A 17,051-nucleotide genomic window follows, 5' to 3' on the forward strand; every position below is an offset into this window, starting at 1 on the left:
GTCTTGTTTGTGATCATTTGGGTAAATGCCCAAAAGTGGGATTGCTGGGTCATAGAAGGGTTAATATTCTTAAAGAAATCTCCATGGCTGTTTATTTGGAAGTAAATTCAATCATGAATTTATATTAGGCTTCTGCTAAATAAAAAGTAAATGTATGTTTTTACATTAGCAAATATCTTGCAATGATAACTTTTGAGTTAACAAAAGGGTGTTCTTACTTTAAGAGAAGAAGAAATACACCAGTCCATTAATAAACTTAAAAACAATAACTGAGTCCCTTAGGACAAGCAGAAAATAGGAGGAAAGGACAAAGAGAATGCATTCTTGTCTTTTTCAAAGACTCTGGAGTTATATCCAGCCACAGGTGGCTCACACTATAATCCTACCACTAAGGAGGAAGAGATCTGAGGATCATGATTTGAAGCCAACCTAGACAGGGAAAACCCATGAGATTCTTATCTCCAACTAAGCAGCAAAAAAGTGAAAGTATGGCAAGTGGTAGAGTACCAGCCAGTGAGTAAAAAAACTATGGGATAGTACCTAGGCCCTGGGTTCAATACATAGCACCATCAGTCTTCCCACCCTCCTCAAAAAATTGATGAGGATATGAAAGATCTTCTGAACTATTTTCTTACTGAGAAGTGATTAAAGCATGTTAACGCTCATGGGGCTAATCATTGGATCCAGCCAAAAGAAGAACTCTGAATTGAGGTAGTGGAGGGCAGGATGAGAAAAATCAGTGGCATCTCATTCCCACAAAAGTTTCATCCCCCTCTGCTTTGAGGAATTTCAGAAGCTGCTTGGAAACTGCTGCCAATCAGGTCTGGCTTTCCTGGGAAATTTTGTTCATAACTGTAAAGCAGTGTTGCCCTGATAGCTCTCCCAGAAATTTTTCCAGAAAATTGTCCACACAGCCTTAGCCCCCACCCAACAAAGAGTTTTTACAGGTGCAGCCATAGCTTGATGGCTGCAGCTTCCCTACCCCTCTACTGCCAGTCTGCCCTGTCCAGGCCTGGCCCCCTCTCTTTACTCCTATCAGCCTTGGATTGTTTGCCCTTTCAATTCCTTGACTCTCAGACTCGGCAAACCCTCAGAGGATTTCCTCACCTGTATCTGCCCAGCTCTGTCTGCCCACCCTTGGCACAGGCACAGAAAGCCGCGACGTGCTCCTGACCAAGCCACAAGCCTAAGGGAAGATTACCCTGAGAAATGGAGGGCCTGCCTGGGCAGGAAGCCACAGAACTCTGTGTTATGCATTTTTTCTTATGTTTTTAAAAATTAAGTAGTTGCACAAAGGAGTTTCAGTTCAACATGTCAGTTTATGAAGACAATGCATCTTGATGGATATCGCCCCCTTTCATAATTCTCCCCTATCCCTTCAAGCCCCACCCTCTCCTCAATTTTCCTAGTTCCATCTTCACATATATACATTGAATATTATGACTGTGTTCATCCACCCCCTTTCTTCATTCATCTACTCTCCTCCCCTTGACCTCACCCTTCCTCCTCACACCACAAGTTCCTGGAATTCATTTTGTTAAACTCTTAAGTTGTTTGCAGGAGGTATATCATTGGAATCTTCCCTTATGTACATCATACTTTAGTTAATATGTTTGTATAATGACCCTGTTTATATTTATAATTTAGATCTAATTTCCACATGTGAGAGAAAACATGTGTCCTTTTGTCTCGCTGAGCCAGACTTACTTCACTTACCATTATTTTGTTTCAGGTCCATCCATTTCCCTGAAAATGATATAGTATCATTCTTCCTGATGGATGAGTAAAATTTTCTTGTATGTATATGTATGTGTGAACACATACACACATACATGTGTGTGTGCAAGTGTCCTTACTGTATCCTGACTTGTAATCTTTTGTATAAATGCCCAAGGGTGGTATTGCTGGATCATAGGGTAGGTCTATGCTTAGTTTTTTGAAGAATCCTGTTATTTATTCTTTAAAGGGTTTAGCATGTGTGTCCCAGATCTGTGACTTCTCACATTAGGTTGATTTAAGGCTTCACAGTTGGATTAATTTAGGGCACTGATTCTTAAACTTACTAATTTTTTTTATTTATTTTGGCCTCAAAACCTCTAGGGGACCTAAGACAAGCCCAGATGTATTTTACAGTCCTAGGAAAAGAGTACAGGCTAGGAAAAGAGTAGAGGCAGATTCCCTCTCCCTACCACAGTTGCATCAACCTCTATAGGGTGTTTGGCCAAGAAAACCTCCTTGCCCAAGAAGTTAAAGCACCCCCAGAGCCAGGTGGGAGCTGATGGCTCACATCTGTAAGCCTAGCTACTCAGGAGGCTGAGATCCGATGATTGAGGTTCAAAGCCAGCCTGGGCAGGAAAGTCCATGAGACTCTTATCTCCAGTTAACCAGCAAAAAGCTGGAAATGGAGCTGTGGCTCAAGTGGTATACCAGCAACACAGAGTATAAAAGCTAGGGGAAAACATCCACGCTTTGTGTTCAAACTCCACTATAGGCACATAAAAGAAGGAAGGAATGAAGAGAAGAAGAGGGGGAGAAGGGAGGGAAGAGAGAAAGAAAGAAGAAAGGAAGGGAATACCTCTAGCTGAGATAAAGGCCATAGGGAGTTTAGGGGCTCATTCAGGAGAGGGAATGGGAGGGAGGGAGCCCACCTATCTGTGTCTATGCACCAGTGTTTGTGCTGGATACTGCATGATCATTCTTTGATGGAGCGGATAGTCTTTCCCTTCACTAACTCAGTTACCAATGAACTCAAACTGAACCCTAGGTCTAGTCCCAAGGCCACATGGTATGGGGGACCTGAGGATGATATTCAGAGCTCATGGCAACACTTTGGGCAACACTAAACACCTTACACACACCACCACCACCACCACCACCCAGACTGAGCCAAGGAATTGTTCTGCTGAGATTTGAACCAACGTCTTTCTGACCTGAAAGCTTGGTGCTCTTTTTAATTGTGTGATGCTATTTATATACAACATGGTGTGTAAGTAAGAGTTGACCTACTTTTTCAGTGATGATGGTAAACAGTAAGAGACAGTAGGCTTACAGAGGGACAATAGGCTCACCTTGTGGGCTGCCTAGACAGCTTCAGGGGGAATAGTTCTGAGCCAGATTGACAACTGGATGCTGATGTGTAAGTGCCAAGGAGAGCAGACAATAGTGGTCCCAGACGTGACAGCTTATCAGCAATCATAGGCCAGAAAAGTTCTGCCTGGTATTAACCCATAGGCAGCTATTTCTTCCCTAGTCCAGCTGCTAATTGGGATTTGCAGTTGGGTATGGTGATTCACACCTATAATACTGGTACTCAGGAGGTAGAGGCAGAGAATTGAGAGCTCTAGACCAGTCTGAGTTACATAATAAGACCTTCTTACAAACTGGCATGTTAAATTGGAACCCCTTTATACAACTACATAGTATAATAAAAATTAATTAAAACAATTTAGTAAATTCATTTTAAGAGCTGGGAAGGAAGCTGGATATACAAAGGCATTCATGGATTCTGTGTATCACCTTGTGTGTTTGTGCGTCTAAGCTACTCTTCCTCGTTCTTGTTCTTTCCTTTTGAGCTCTTCTGTGAAATGCTTATTCTTTTAAATGTTTGTTCTGATGCTTACGATGCTGTTCAAGATGTCCTATAAACCCACACCTGAAGAGATCTTCCTTTGGTTTGTTAATTACACACTGTTAGCCTAGAGTTAGGTGGAATATTGGTGGTAGTGAGAGTGGTGCCCAGTAATGCCATTGGAGTATGCCCATGTCTAGGGCATGCATTCAGGCATTCAAGTCAGGCATCTAGGACCATTTCTGGAAGGACTTGGGCTCAAAGTTCAGAGGAACTGAAACAGAACAAGTCCTGATTTTCTGAACTGGAGTGGATAGTGCTTAGTTACATTGTGCTTTGAGGAGTCTGTTTCCCTATTAATCAGCAACCATTCTGATTACAGCTGCCTACAAGTTTGCATTACTATCCTTCAACTGAGAATTTAGGAATCCTAGCAAACTCAGTGAAGAAAACACACACACACACACACACACACACACACACACACACCCATACCATACACTACTTGTGTTTAAGGAATCTCCAAACAACTGGATAGACTGCAGGCCTGTAATGGTTTCCCAGGAGAACACTAAATTGTTGGCATTTGACAAAATTTGGCTTTGATGAAGTTGAATTTTATAGTAACCTCTATTGGATTGGATCAGGAAATGCTCAGGGCCCAGAGAACCAAAACCATGGATACTTTTTATTGTGCTTAAAATTTTACCTGAAGGTTCTCCTCCCCAGGTCACCTCTACTGTACACCAAAACTTACCCTTCACTTATAAAGGAAGGAGCCCAATGCAAAGGAAGGGAGCCATTAATGCTTAAGACCATATTTCAAATGTAGCTATGAAAAATTTGTCAGAAGTTTCCATGTTTGTTATGTTGCTTAAAAATGTCTAATCATTCATAATTTTTTTAAAAAAATAATACAATTCCTTAGCTTGATGCCGGTAGCTCATGCCTGTAATCCTAGCTTCTCAGGAGTCTGAGATCTGAGGATCATGGTTTGGAGCCAGCCCAGGCAGGAAAGTATGTGAAACTCTTTCTCTGTTAACTATCAAAAAAGCACAAGTGGAGCTATGGCTCAAGTGGTACAACACCAGCCTTGAGTGAAAAAGTTAAAGGACAGCACCCAGGCTATGAGTTCAAGCTCCAGTACCAGAACTTCAGATAAACCAGAGGTTTAACAATTTCATTCACCACATCATTCATCACTTTGAATATTTAAATGCTTTTAACCCATAGACTTACAGAGATGCATGTTTAATGGTTAACTAATCAAACACTCAGATTTTGAGGGAAATTCTGCTTTCATTTATGTGTCCACATAGGCCCTTTTAAATTTTGTCTCCAGAGGAGGAAGCTATTGTTTTAGAATGAGGGTCCACATTTCCCAAAAGTCTGTTGGCAGTTGCTCTTGCTAGGCACTGTGGGACCTGAAATGGCTTGTGCTGACTTGTCCTTGCCTGTCTTGTCCAGTGAGCCTACCCCTGAGGCCTGGCAGTCACTGCAGCGTGGACGGAGTCCCACAGTTGCCACCAGAGGCTGAGGAGACGGGCTCTGTGGGCAGCTGTTTTGCCTCGGAGGATACAACTGAGGACTCAGGGGTGATGAGCTCCCCCTCAGACATCGTCTCTCTGGACTCACAACATGACAGCCTCAAATCCAAGGACAAATGGGCCACAGACCAGGAAGACTGCAGTGACCAGGACCTGGCTGGAACCCCAGACCTGGGTCCCCAAAAGAGCCCATCGTGGGAAATGAATGGCTCTGGCAGCTCACATCCGAGGTGAGTCACAAGGGGATGTCACCCATACTCATCCGATGTTCTGAGGAGGGGGACTTTGTCACAGACACTCAGTTACCATCTATGTGCCAGATGCCTCCCACTGCAATCCTCATTCTGATTTGGAGGTTTCTCATCTACCATCAAGTGTTCCTGCTAGTTGTAGATAGTAACACATCATAATGACATTTGATGCAAATGCTGCCATATTCCTACTCTACTTTTCTACTCAACAGTCTTTTCTTGTTTTGTTTGTTCCAGTACTGGGATTTGAATTCAAGCCCTGGGCACTGTCCCTTTAGCATTGGTGCTTTACCACTTGAACCATACCTCTGCTTCTACCTTTTTGGTGGCTAATTAGAGATCACAGTTTCATGAATTTATCTTCCTAGACTAGCTTTGAAGTTCATTCCTCAGATCTTAGCCCCCTGCATAGCTGAGCTACAGGCACCCTGCTAAAAGCATTTTTTCAAGACCTATCCATGATGATGCATGTATCCATTTTTTATTTGATAGATTCTTAGATTGCTCCAGTATTTCAGGACTGAAAACACCAAGTCTTACACACACACACAAAACACATTACTGTTATCAAGCAGACAGTTTTCTAGAAAAGAAATTATTATCAGCAAGAGTAATCTTCAACTTTATGTAATATTGGGTCATTATTCTTCAGATCCTCCAGTGGTCTGTGACTATCTTGTTATTCCAAATTTGATATTAGTAGACATGCTGAGTTATCACTTGACATCTTGTGTGACTTTGTTTTGTAATCCTGTGATCAGTAAGGGTGAGATTCTTCTTTTTGTTAACAATTTGGATTATTTTCTTTTATGATTGCCTATTTGTGTACTTGGTTCTTTTTGCAAAGTTATGTTACTTTTTTAGCATGTTAATTTCTCCTCTTCTCTGTTATTTACACAGGAAGAATCTCTAAACCATGGCTTGAGTTTAACTTTGTTTTTCTTAATTTGTCTAATACTTGCCTTTGTATATAAGTGAAGATGGAAAGAGGGGAGTGGCCAGTGCTAGGTCTTGACCTCAAGGACTAAGTCTGGAGCTACCACTTGAGCCACACCTCCACTCCTGGCTTTTTACTGTTTAATTGGAGATAGACTCTCACAGACTTTGCTGTCTGGGATGGCTTTGAACTGAGATCCTCAAATCTTAATCTCCTGTATAGCTAGAATTAAAGGCACAAGCCCCCCCCCACCTGGCAATATGGATGTTTCATCTCCCAGATATGTCTCATCTTTACATATTTAAGAGATTCTTGCAATTGCCCTAAGAGGCTCAGTAGTCTGGATTTCTTATAAGGGCTGTCCTGTGTCCAGGGTTTGTTTTCTTATGTGTTATGAACACACACACACACATACACACACACACAAAACTCAGGGAAGAAAACACACACACACAAAACTCAGGGAAGAAAACACACACACGCGCACGCGCATCAGTCTTAGGGCAGGAACTCAGGGCTTGGCTGCTGTCCTTTAGCTTTTTTGTTCAAGGCTAGCCCTCTAGCACTTTGAGCCACAGCTCTCATTCCAGTTTTTGGTGGTTAGTTGGGCTGGCTTTGAACCATGATCCTCAGCTCTTAGCCTCCTAAGTAGCTAGGATTATAGGCGTGAGCCACCAGTGTTTGGCTATGAATTTGTATTCTTAATCAGGCTTCTTTTCCTCTGCTGGGTGGATGTCAAGTTTCCACTTATGGATCAATCTGTGGACACGTTCTTCTGTGCCACCCTGCTTTATTTCTTCATCTCTCATAGCAACACCATGGCTGTGGTTCCATGTTTTTCATAATACTGTTTCCTCTGTGTCTTGTCAATTTTCAGTTAAGTTTAAGATAAACAATATTATGGAAATATTAGTAGAAATAAGATTTAAAAAAGAACTCCTAAGTCAATAAACAAATGAATGCTTTTGTATTTTTTTTATGTTTTCTCCAAACATGCCACCGAAAACACACACTTCCTCATCTGGCTAATGGAATTATATCACTATTTTACTTTGAGTTATTTTTACCTATTATTTTATTATGAGCACTGACTGCCCCCTGTTATTATATATATTCCTTAATAACTAAAATTAAAAGTCTAGCTGGGCCTTGGTAGCTCACATCTGTAATACCTAGCTACTCAGGAAGCTGAGATCTGAGGATCAAGATTTGAAACTAACTCAAGCAGGAAAGTCTACGAGACTTTTATCTCCAATTAATCAACAAAAAGTTGGAAGTGGATCTGTGACTCAAGTGGTACAGGGCTAGTTTTGAGAAAGAAAAAAAAAACCCTCAGGAACAGCGCTCAGGCCCTGAGCCTCAGGACCAGAACCAAAATATAAAATCACATCCAGCCTTAGAGACCAATCTTTTATGTTATCAGAAAGGTAATTAGAAGTCAACCATCCATTCCTTTCTCCTATACCCCAACTAGTCCCCTTCATACATATGCTTCTTGATCTATAATATTTTCAACTAGAGTAGACAAAAATTAAAACATCTCCCTTTTAGTTATTTAACACAGAGATGTCTATTTCTACTATAATCTGTTTGTTCCTCATTGCAAAACCCTTTCCTGCATTTGAGCTACAGCTGAGACTGCTCACACACTTTGAACACAGGCCCCAGCAATACTGTGTATAGAACACATGCTCTGTTTTGCTGGCACTGACCTTTATGTGAGATCTTGATGCTTTTTCTCCAGATAGGAGAGTGAATGGTCTATGGCCACAGCCAGGATAATCCTTAATTTTTGGAACCTGATGCTTTATGAATATATTCTTCTCCCCTCACCTCCAGGGTGCTACCAAACTTGACAATAGTCTCATGAGTTGGAGGATGTTTTAGAACCTGAAAGGCAAACAGTTGACTTCCTGCTATAAGCTGTTTAGCCTTCAAGAGTCCTCTCAACATTACCTATGATTCTTTTTTTTTTTTTTTTTTGGTCAGTCATCGGGCCTGAACTCTGGGCCTGGGCACTGTCCCTCAGCTCTTCAGCTCAAGGCTAACACTCTACCACTTGAGGCACAGCACCACTTCTGACTTTTTCTCTTATGTGGTGCTGAGGAATGGAACCCAGGGCCTCATGCATGCAAAGCAAGCACTCTACCACTGAGCCACCTTCCCAGCCCCTTGCCTATGATTCTTAATACACAGAGTGTAGATAATAACAGCAACCTGCCAGAGGTACCAGGGGTTGGTGACAGACATGCAGGACTGTACAAGTAGGACATATTGCATAACTTTTAAACAGTATCTGTAATCATAATTATTAATTCTCCAGGCACCAGTGGCTCATGCTTGTAATCCTAGCCACTCAGGAGTCTGAGATCTGAGGATCAAAGTTGGAAGCCAGCTTAGACAGAAAAGTCCATCAGATTCTTATCTACAGTTAACCAGCAAAAAGCCATGTGTGGAGATGTGGCTCAAGTGGTAGAGTTATAGCCTTGAGCAAAAAATCTCAGTGACAGCACCTAAGCCCTAAGTTCAAGTCCCAGTACCATTAGGAAATGGTGTTAGCATGGATGTCCATGTTAGATCATTTTCCTTCATGAGGCTTCAGTCAGCTCCTCATCCAAATAAAGAAGAAATTATCTCTGAGTTCCCCAGTTTTGTCTGAGGTGTTATTTGTTGAAGCCAACCTGAGCAGGAAAGTCTTTAGACTCTTACCTAGTTAACTAGAAGAATCCAGAAGTAGAATAGTGTCACTAGTGGTAGAGCACTTGCCTTGAGTAAAAAAGCTAAGGGACGGGGCCCAGGCTCTGAGTTCAAGGCTCTATACTGGTGTGCGTGCGTGTGTGCGCGCACACACACACACACACACACACAATTCCTCCATCAACTTCGGGGCATGTGACTTCAAGTCAGCTGAGAGGGTGGGGCCTGCAACCTCAGTGTAAAGTCTACAAATAGACCCAACCCTTAGACGTCCAGTTCATTCCAGTCTCTAGTTGAGTGGAGCCCAAGGCTGTAACCACAGGAACTCATTAACCACAGGGGCATCTGCCACATTGAACACATCTAGAACCAGGAAACTGTGTAACCAGAGGGACACGGTGACCACAGAAGCACTTAAAAGTCATTTTGTACATTCTAGGTGCCAAGGCTTTGTAACTCTAGGAAGTGCCTGACCACAGGAACAGTTGGGACATGCAATACCCTGAAGATTCTAGAATAGTCATAGCTATAAGCACTACAGAAAAATTAGAAACCTGCTATGTTCTAGAGCCCTCTAGAACAGTGAAGTTCCCTACATTGTCAAAGGAGAATTTATTGCACATGAAAAAACATGGAGAGTTACAATGTCCAGTGCTGTAGACACTAGCCATATTTGGCTACTGAGCCTTTGCCAAGTGGTTGGTCCAGTTCAACTGTATTATAAAATATGCACCAAATGGTCCAGCATAGTGACTCCAGCCTGTAATTATAGAGGATCATAACTTGAGGTCATCCAAGACAAGACATTAGCAAGGCCCCCATCTCAATAAATAAGCTAGGTGTGGTAGCCTAGCCCAGTTATCCCAGCCACGCAAGAAGTACAAGTGGAAGGATCAAGATCCAGGCCTGCTTTTTTTGGGGGGTGTGGGGGTGGGGAGAACACCACAAACACAAGACCCTACCTACTACTTGAAAAACAGCTAAAGTAGAAGGGTTTGTGGGTCTGGCTCAAATTGTGGAGAGCCTGCCTGGCAAACAAGAGGTTCTGAATTCAAACCCCACTACCACCAAAATAAATTTTAAAAATTAAAAAAGCACCAAATCCAGTGCACAATGAAAAGATTATATCAATCACACACATAAATATAAACCATTAGAGAAAATAATAAAACTTTTGTGTGCTGATGGCTCATGCTCAATATCCTAGACATTCAGGAGGCTAAGATCTGAGAACCAAGGCTCAGAACCAGCTTAGGCAGATGAGATACTTATCTCCAGTTAACCAGAAAAAAGTCTGGAAGTAGAGATTTGACTCAAGTTGTACAGCACTAGCCATGACAAAAAAGAGCCAAGCAAGAGACCCCAAGACCACGAATTCAAGTCCTACTACCTGCAAAAATAAAAATAGAGGTAACTAATATTAATATGATCTTTTTAAAGAAATAACTACAATAGTGTAAATTATACATATACACACACACATATATATATATATATTATCTAATTCCATCAAACTCTGTGCTTTGTCAATGCAGAAAGTCTTATAAGGAAAACAGAGGAATCAGATATATCTGACCTCTTCTGCTTGGGGCTCCTGAGCTCCTTGCCTTGATCCATCTAGTTATCATTTTGAAACCACAGGGTTGTCATCAGAGAACTAAATTACTCCCTGAACATTCTCAGACTTTTCCTCTCAGGCTTTTCTTTTTCATTCATTCTGCCATTGTATATATTTCTTATGGAAACTCACTTAACCACTTCCAAACCAATCATGCCCTAATAGGCTTTGAGTAGATCTTATAAATTTCATGTGGGTAAGAATCTCCTTTTCTTTTCCCATAGTAAATAAAAACAAAAATTCCCCAAATCCCTCTTTGTCCTGGTGCTCATGGGACAGCAGGGAGTCCCTGCTCTCATTTTGCAGGGACTTGGATATACACGTGTGAGGCCAGGCAGCCCCCTTTGCTCTACCCTCAGAGCCCCTGAAGGCTGGGCCCAGGAGGCAGCTCCACTTCCCAAGCAGGCTGAAGTCCCCAGTGCTCTTCTGTGTGCGTGGTAGCCTGGGCAGCAGTCGCCTGAGTATGATTCTATTCTCTGCAGAGTCACCCGCTCCCTGGGAGAAAAGAGCTCTGGCAGTGTTTAATCAACATGTGCCGCCTGATAGGGAAAAGCCTGCCCTCTTGTTTGTTTGCTTTACTTTCTTGGTCTTCAGCCACAACAAAGTGTCAATAAAAAAGCATGTCTGAAGACCGGGTTGTTGGGCGGAGTTGGGAGGTTGGAGAAGGAAACCCGGGAGAGAAACATCTGCACACTTTTGCTTTGTGACAACAGAGACATGGCTTCCTGCCCACTGTTGACTCGGCAGTGACACATGCCTTGGGCTTTCCTGCTGTGCCCACAGGGAGCTGTCCTCCACGCCCAGAGACCAAGCAGAGGAATCTAGTGGTTTTTACAAAGAGGAAGGAATGGATATAATCCATCAATAACCCTTTGTGGGGAAGACCGTGGGTAGGGGTGGGGAAGAAAAGCAATTATCACTGAATCTCTTCCCCTACAAATCTTAGATTGAAAAGCAAAAGTACATACATGTCTGCTGGCTTTGGTTTTGACTAGATAACCCATTCATGCAGAAGCTGAGGGCTTAGAATATATCACCGCTGAGTTACATTAGGACCAAAAGCAAGCTGCAAAGAGATGATAGGACTCCTTCTGCCCTTATTTGGAGAAGCCAGGCCCTTAAGAGACATACCAACCAAAGGCCTGGCAGTGGTGCTCAGGACCTTCCTGCCCTTCACTCCACAGTGCATCCAAGCTATTTGCTTATAACATGTGTTCCACTCTGTCTTCCTGGCAGACAGGGTCTAAATACCTAGATCTACCATTAGAGTGTCATGGAGGACCATGGAAGAGAGTGGATGCATCAAAGCCTGAGGTTGAGTGACAGCCATCAGGGACAGAAGGAAGAAGGAATGAGCAAAAAAGAGGAATGTAGATAGAAGGGAACAGGAAATTTCAGCAAGACAGTGTGGTCTGGAAGGTAGGGGAGAAACTATCTAGGATGCCCCAAGGCTCTGAGCTAGATCAGATGAGATCAAGTCAGAGTAGGAGGAGGGTGCTGAAGGCCTGAGGCTCTGGCCTTGCTGCAGATTTCCTGTCATTAATGAACGGACCAGTAGGTCCATACTGGGACTCCTGGACTCCTGAAGAAAACAAGTTCACGTGTACCATGTATGGCATAAGCAAATTATAAACTCCTTTGCATAAAAGCAATCACTATTAGCTAGAAGATGAAAGTATTATTTAAAAGTTTTACTCATTAAAAATTGCTTTATTGCAAGGCACTGGTGGTTACAGGTGTAGATATTAGCCTTAAGCAAAGAAAGCCGAAAACTGGCGATTACACATGTGTGCTCACAAACACACACACGCACACACACGCACACACACACACACACACACTTGCTTTATCACCCAAGCTGTTTCCTACTAAACGAGCACAATCCTAAAATACAAGGATAATTCCCCATTTTCAGTCAGGCTGGTTTGTTCATTGCTATCTGGGTTTCTACTTCACCCTTATCCACAGGCCCATGCTCTTTTTATGTCATAATTACTTTAATATATAATTCTGTGTATTGATTTTTTCACATAACACACTAGGTAAAGCATTGGAACCTATAGAAATATGTAGACCTAATGATCAGCACAGTTACTAAACTTATAAATATTTCACTAAGGCTGATCCTGAAGCTACCTCCCTGGCTGAATCTATTTAGCCACTTAGAAAGCAAGGTTCATTCTTCAGAATAAAAATTTTGCCATGTGCAGATATTATTTCATGTTTGGATTTACTGCTGGATGTTTAAAGAATTCTTCACATCAATACAAGAAGCAGGGATAGGTTTATATTTTTCATTTGTTGGATTGTTTCCTTAAGATAAATAATTAAAATGGAGACCAACACACCAATATTGTTACAAAGATAAAGTGATTTTCCTTTGTTGGTATCTGGTTCCATTTGCTCTCCAGTTACAACCAGTAAGAATTAGTGTGAACATTAGATCTATTTTAGCTTCATCAACTTAGAGTGGCAGTTATTTTGTAGTTTGACATTTATGAAATCAGTGAAATTTTTAATAGTAAATTCGTTTTAGTGCTTCTTAATATCATTCTTATCAATGTCTAATATGTGTACACTTAAAAGCAAATACTTGAAAGTAGTAGTATGCAATTTTGATTGAGTTTTAAGCTCTCTATAAGAAGAGCATTTTAAAATTAGGAATTTTGGTCATATACATATACACACAAATATATTAATTAAACAGTGATGTATACAGTCTAACATGCATTCTAACAAAATGAATACTAGGAAGCTAGAACTTGAGCTGTTGGGGAAGTGAGGATAGATGAATTAAGAGAGGAAGGGTGGGTGAATGCAGTCATAATACTCAATGTATATATGTGAGAGTGGAACTGGGAAAATTGAGGGGTTGGGGGAAATGTGGGAGGTTAATAAAAGGGATAACATCGATCAAGATACATTGTACTCATAAACTGACATACTGAATTGAAACTACTTAAAAGAATTATTTTTAGTTTTCTGTTTTCAATCTCAAGTACTATTTTGTCAATTTCTACATTTTTTTCTGCCACATATTTTACGGAATGTTTAAATTTATTCCATTGAACTTCATGAAAGAAAAAAAAACTTTAGCAAAATGCATTCAGATCATTAAAGTCCAAAGCCAAAGCAATAGGAAGGACATTTGTGCACCTCTTGTGGTCCTTATTAATTGGCCCACATGCACACACATCTTCAACCAGCCCCCTTTGTCTGTCCTGTCAGAAGACATTAGCTGAGGCTGATCCTGGAGCCAGTCCCTGGCTTCCGAATGGACATGGTCACTAAGAAAGAAAGGCTCATTTATCAGAATGAAAACTTTGCAGCGTAAGTGAGGATTGTGCAAGGCATATTTCATGCATCATTATCTGGGCCTGATTAGCAATGAGGGAAATTGGTCCTCAATGTTAACAATCAGCTTTCACTAAAGATAGACAATTGCCATAGACATGTCTCTGTGTTTTCCACACAATAGGAAACTAAAGGCAAGAGCCCCTGCAAAGACCGCTTTCAAATTGTTTTGTCAGTAGTTGTCTCACAGATGTCACTGTCCCTGTGACGCAAATACAGCAAGATTCTTCTGTCCTGAGCAGCTAGGCTCCCATCTTCTGGGAGGCCTGGTACCCTGGGAGGGGCGGGGGGCAGGGAAGGGCACCTTTGTCTTCTCGGCCTCAGACATGGCCAGGCCCCTTGGCTGGCAAAGTGTGTCCTTTCTAGGGCCTTAAATGTTAGTGAAAACTTGCCCAGGTCTGTTGGTCTGTAACAGAGTGTCCCATCTGTGCAGTGATGATTGTATACACTACCCACCTTAGAAATAACTTGTGATTATTATAAAAGAAATTATGCTAATGAACACAATCCAGGGCCTGGCATGTGAAAGCTATGTTGTTCTGGCCCAAACACGTAGTCATTAAGGCCATGCTTCTGGGCGCTTCTTCCTACTGGGTCTCCTAAAACATTTTGGGGAAAGACATAAGTGAGGAATGGCAAGAATGAGAGCTATTTCTGTTCATGTTGTACTCAAGGAAAGAACCTGGGGAGCACAGCCCAATGAATGGTATGATCAGGTCGCCCAGACTCCTGCTGTCCTCTCCATTACCTGCTCAGTGCAAAAAATAATCTGGAGTAGAAGTGTGGAAACGCTCAACAGGACCAGGAAAGCACTTCATTGTGGCCTGAGATGTTTCATTTCAGAATGTGTCAGGTTGGTCACAGCTCAGGAAGGCACAGGTGGAGGCATGAAGGTGTAAAATTGCAGGACTCGGAAAGTTCTCTTGCACTTGTTATTCACCGCCTCCTTGTGCAAAGCTCCTCTCCAAGTCTCTGTATGCCAGAGTCTGTGTCATCCAGGGGGCTTTGAGGAACACTGAGGAAAAAGCTACACTCTAAGGAACAACTCAATGAGTCCTAATGGGCTGAAGCTTAGAACTCTGGCTGCAGACTCAAGCGTAACTGTGTGTGGTTCTAGCGATGCTATCACTGACATAGACATACCCTAAATGCACCATGTATTATGCACATCACATACCTAGAGATAGTCCCAAACACACCATGTATTATCATACACAACATGCATGACAAAGACAGCACCTCCCATACAAGTCAAATAATGTTGCCCACGTGTGTACATACTCCAAACTCAACATACGTCATGTACACAGCACACATGCCACATACAACCTACCCACACATGCACACATACAATCCAAGCTAACCATATGTCACACTCCCATACACACTTCACATGCAATCTCTGTCTCAGTAGTTCCAAGGACAACAATGCTCTGGCACAACTCTGAAGCTTGAGCTTGAACATGGGCTGTCTGGTCCTTGTATATTTCTGCTAGTATTTTAAATCAGTGCCACTATAAATAAATGTTCTTCCTTTCTCATCCGCCATCTCTAGAAATGAGAATGCCATCATTCCCTCAAATGACGATGAAGATCTGTTCATTACTGGGCAGTTCCACAAAACCCTGGCAGAACTTGATGAAGACCTAGAAGGTAAGAGGCTGCAGCTTAGTATTTTGATCCTGTACTGTCATCGTAGATACTTCTGGTCATTTTTCTGAGTGTACTCTCCTATAATGAAATGACGAAGAGATTTGTGGAGATAGACTGGATAGCTCTATGTGGAGATAGACTGGATAGGAGACTGAGACTTCAGGAGAGCATGGCTTTAAGGGCTGAGCTCTCTCTCAGGTAAGGGAGGGTGGATCCTATTAGACTACTTTTCATAGGAGCTCCAAGCACTACTGAGAAGCTGTCTGAATGATTGCTTCGAACACATTGTGACTAATACTAAATTTTCACACTGAAAGGTATGGCTCATGCCTATAAGCTTAGCAACTCGGAGTCTGAGATCTGAGGATCACAGTTCAGAGCCAGCCTGGGCAATTGAGACTTATCTTTGGTAAACTACCAAAAAAGCCAGAAGTAGAGCTGTGGCTCAAGTGATAGAACACCAGCCTTGAGTAAAAATAAATAAATAGACAACTAAGGAACAGAGGCTAGGATCTAAATTCAAGATTCACTACCAGTGCGCACACGTGCGCACACACACACACACACACACACACACACAGTGTTCCACTCAGATTAATACTCAAGTGAGCTATAGCAAAACAGTATGGCACAAAGATGAAGAGGTATCTTTACTTGCTGGTACATGGCAGTGGGGAACAGAACAACCTTTTATCCTGAGTAAGCCAATTAATCCTTGATAGTGGAGCATCTCATGGCATTGCTGTTCTACTGATAGGCCAAAGCAGATACAAATAATTTCAGTAAACAAATAAGAGTTCTTTTAAAAACAAAGGACATGCTTTTTTCTCCAAGACACACATTGAAAATAAAATAGAAACTATATATTGATCGTGTCTTAAAGAAGAAAGCACCCTATACAAGTAATCAGTAATTTTTGTCAAACTTACTTTTCAGTTTCTTGTCCTGAGTGTAGGGTTAGCAGAGCTGAGAATCTGAACCAGCTGTGCAGGGTCCCACAGCCTGTGACCACATGACCTACTACATCATTTACTGCTTTGAAGAGTCAGTGTAATTTAGAAGAATTCAAGACTTAGTCATTCTCTTTTTAAGAAACTTATCCCACATATCTTGCCATGCTTCTGGTAGAAACAAAAAACACGAAGGCCCAAACCCCATGTTTGCCATCGTATTCCTGTTTGGAGAACAGACTTTCCTAGAAGCTTAGATTTAGAAATCTCTTAGTTAGTTCAAAAATGTTAGCAAAATAAACAGCTTACCTTGAAATATCATATCCTCAAGCAAATCTTACATTGCGTATTAGGAGTTGAGATTCTGACCCCAGACACATATAGACTTTAAATCAAAATTGTATTTCAACGTGCATATAAAAAAATTAAAAGTTAACTTCGGGAAAATCCAAGTCTTGACCCTGATTGCACTAAGC

The 17,051-nt window shown here is 41.8% G+C and overlaps 1 protein-coding gene across 6 annotated transcripts in view; it reads left to right on the forward strand.

Moving 5' to 3' along the window:
• Nucleotides 1-17,051, forward strand: part of Cobl (cordon-bleu WH2 repeat protein) — a 188,617-nt gene that overhangs the window by 157,431 nt on the left and 14,135 nt on the right. For all 6 annotated transcript variants that reach the window (XM_013024460.1, XM_013024464.1, XM_013024462.1 and 3 more), the window contains 2 exons: nt 5,036-5,345; nt 15,528-15,625. In XM_013024460.1, coding sequence (XP_012879914.1) covers nt 5,036-5,345; nt 15,528-15,625 — 408 coding nt within the window. The remainder of the gene's footprint in view (nt 1-5,035; nt 5,346-15,527; nt 15,626-17,051) is intronic.

Source organism: Dipodomys ordii, unplaced genomic scaffold (genome assembly GCF_000151885.1).
Source record: "Dipodomys ordii isolate 6190 unplaced genomic scaffold, Dord_2.0 Scaffold76, whole genome shotgun sequence".
In the NCBI taxonomy this organism is placed as follows: domain Eukaryota; kingdom Metazoa; phylum Chordata; class Mammalia; order Rodentia; family Heteromyidae; genus Dipodomys; species Dipodomys ordii.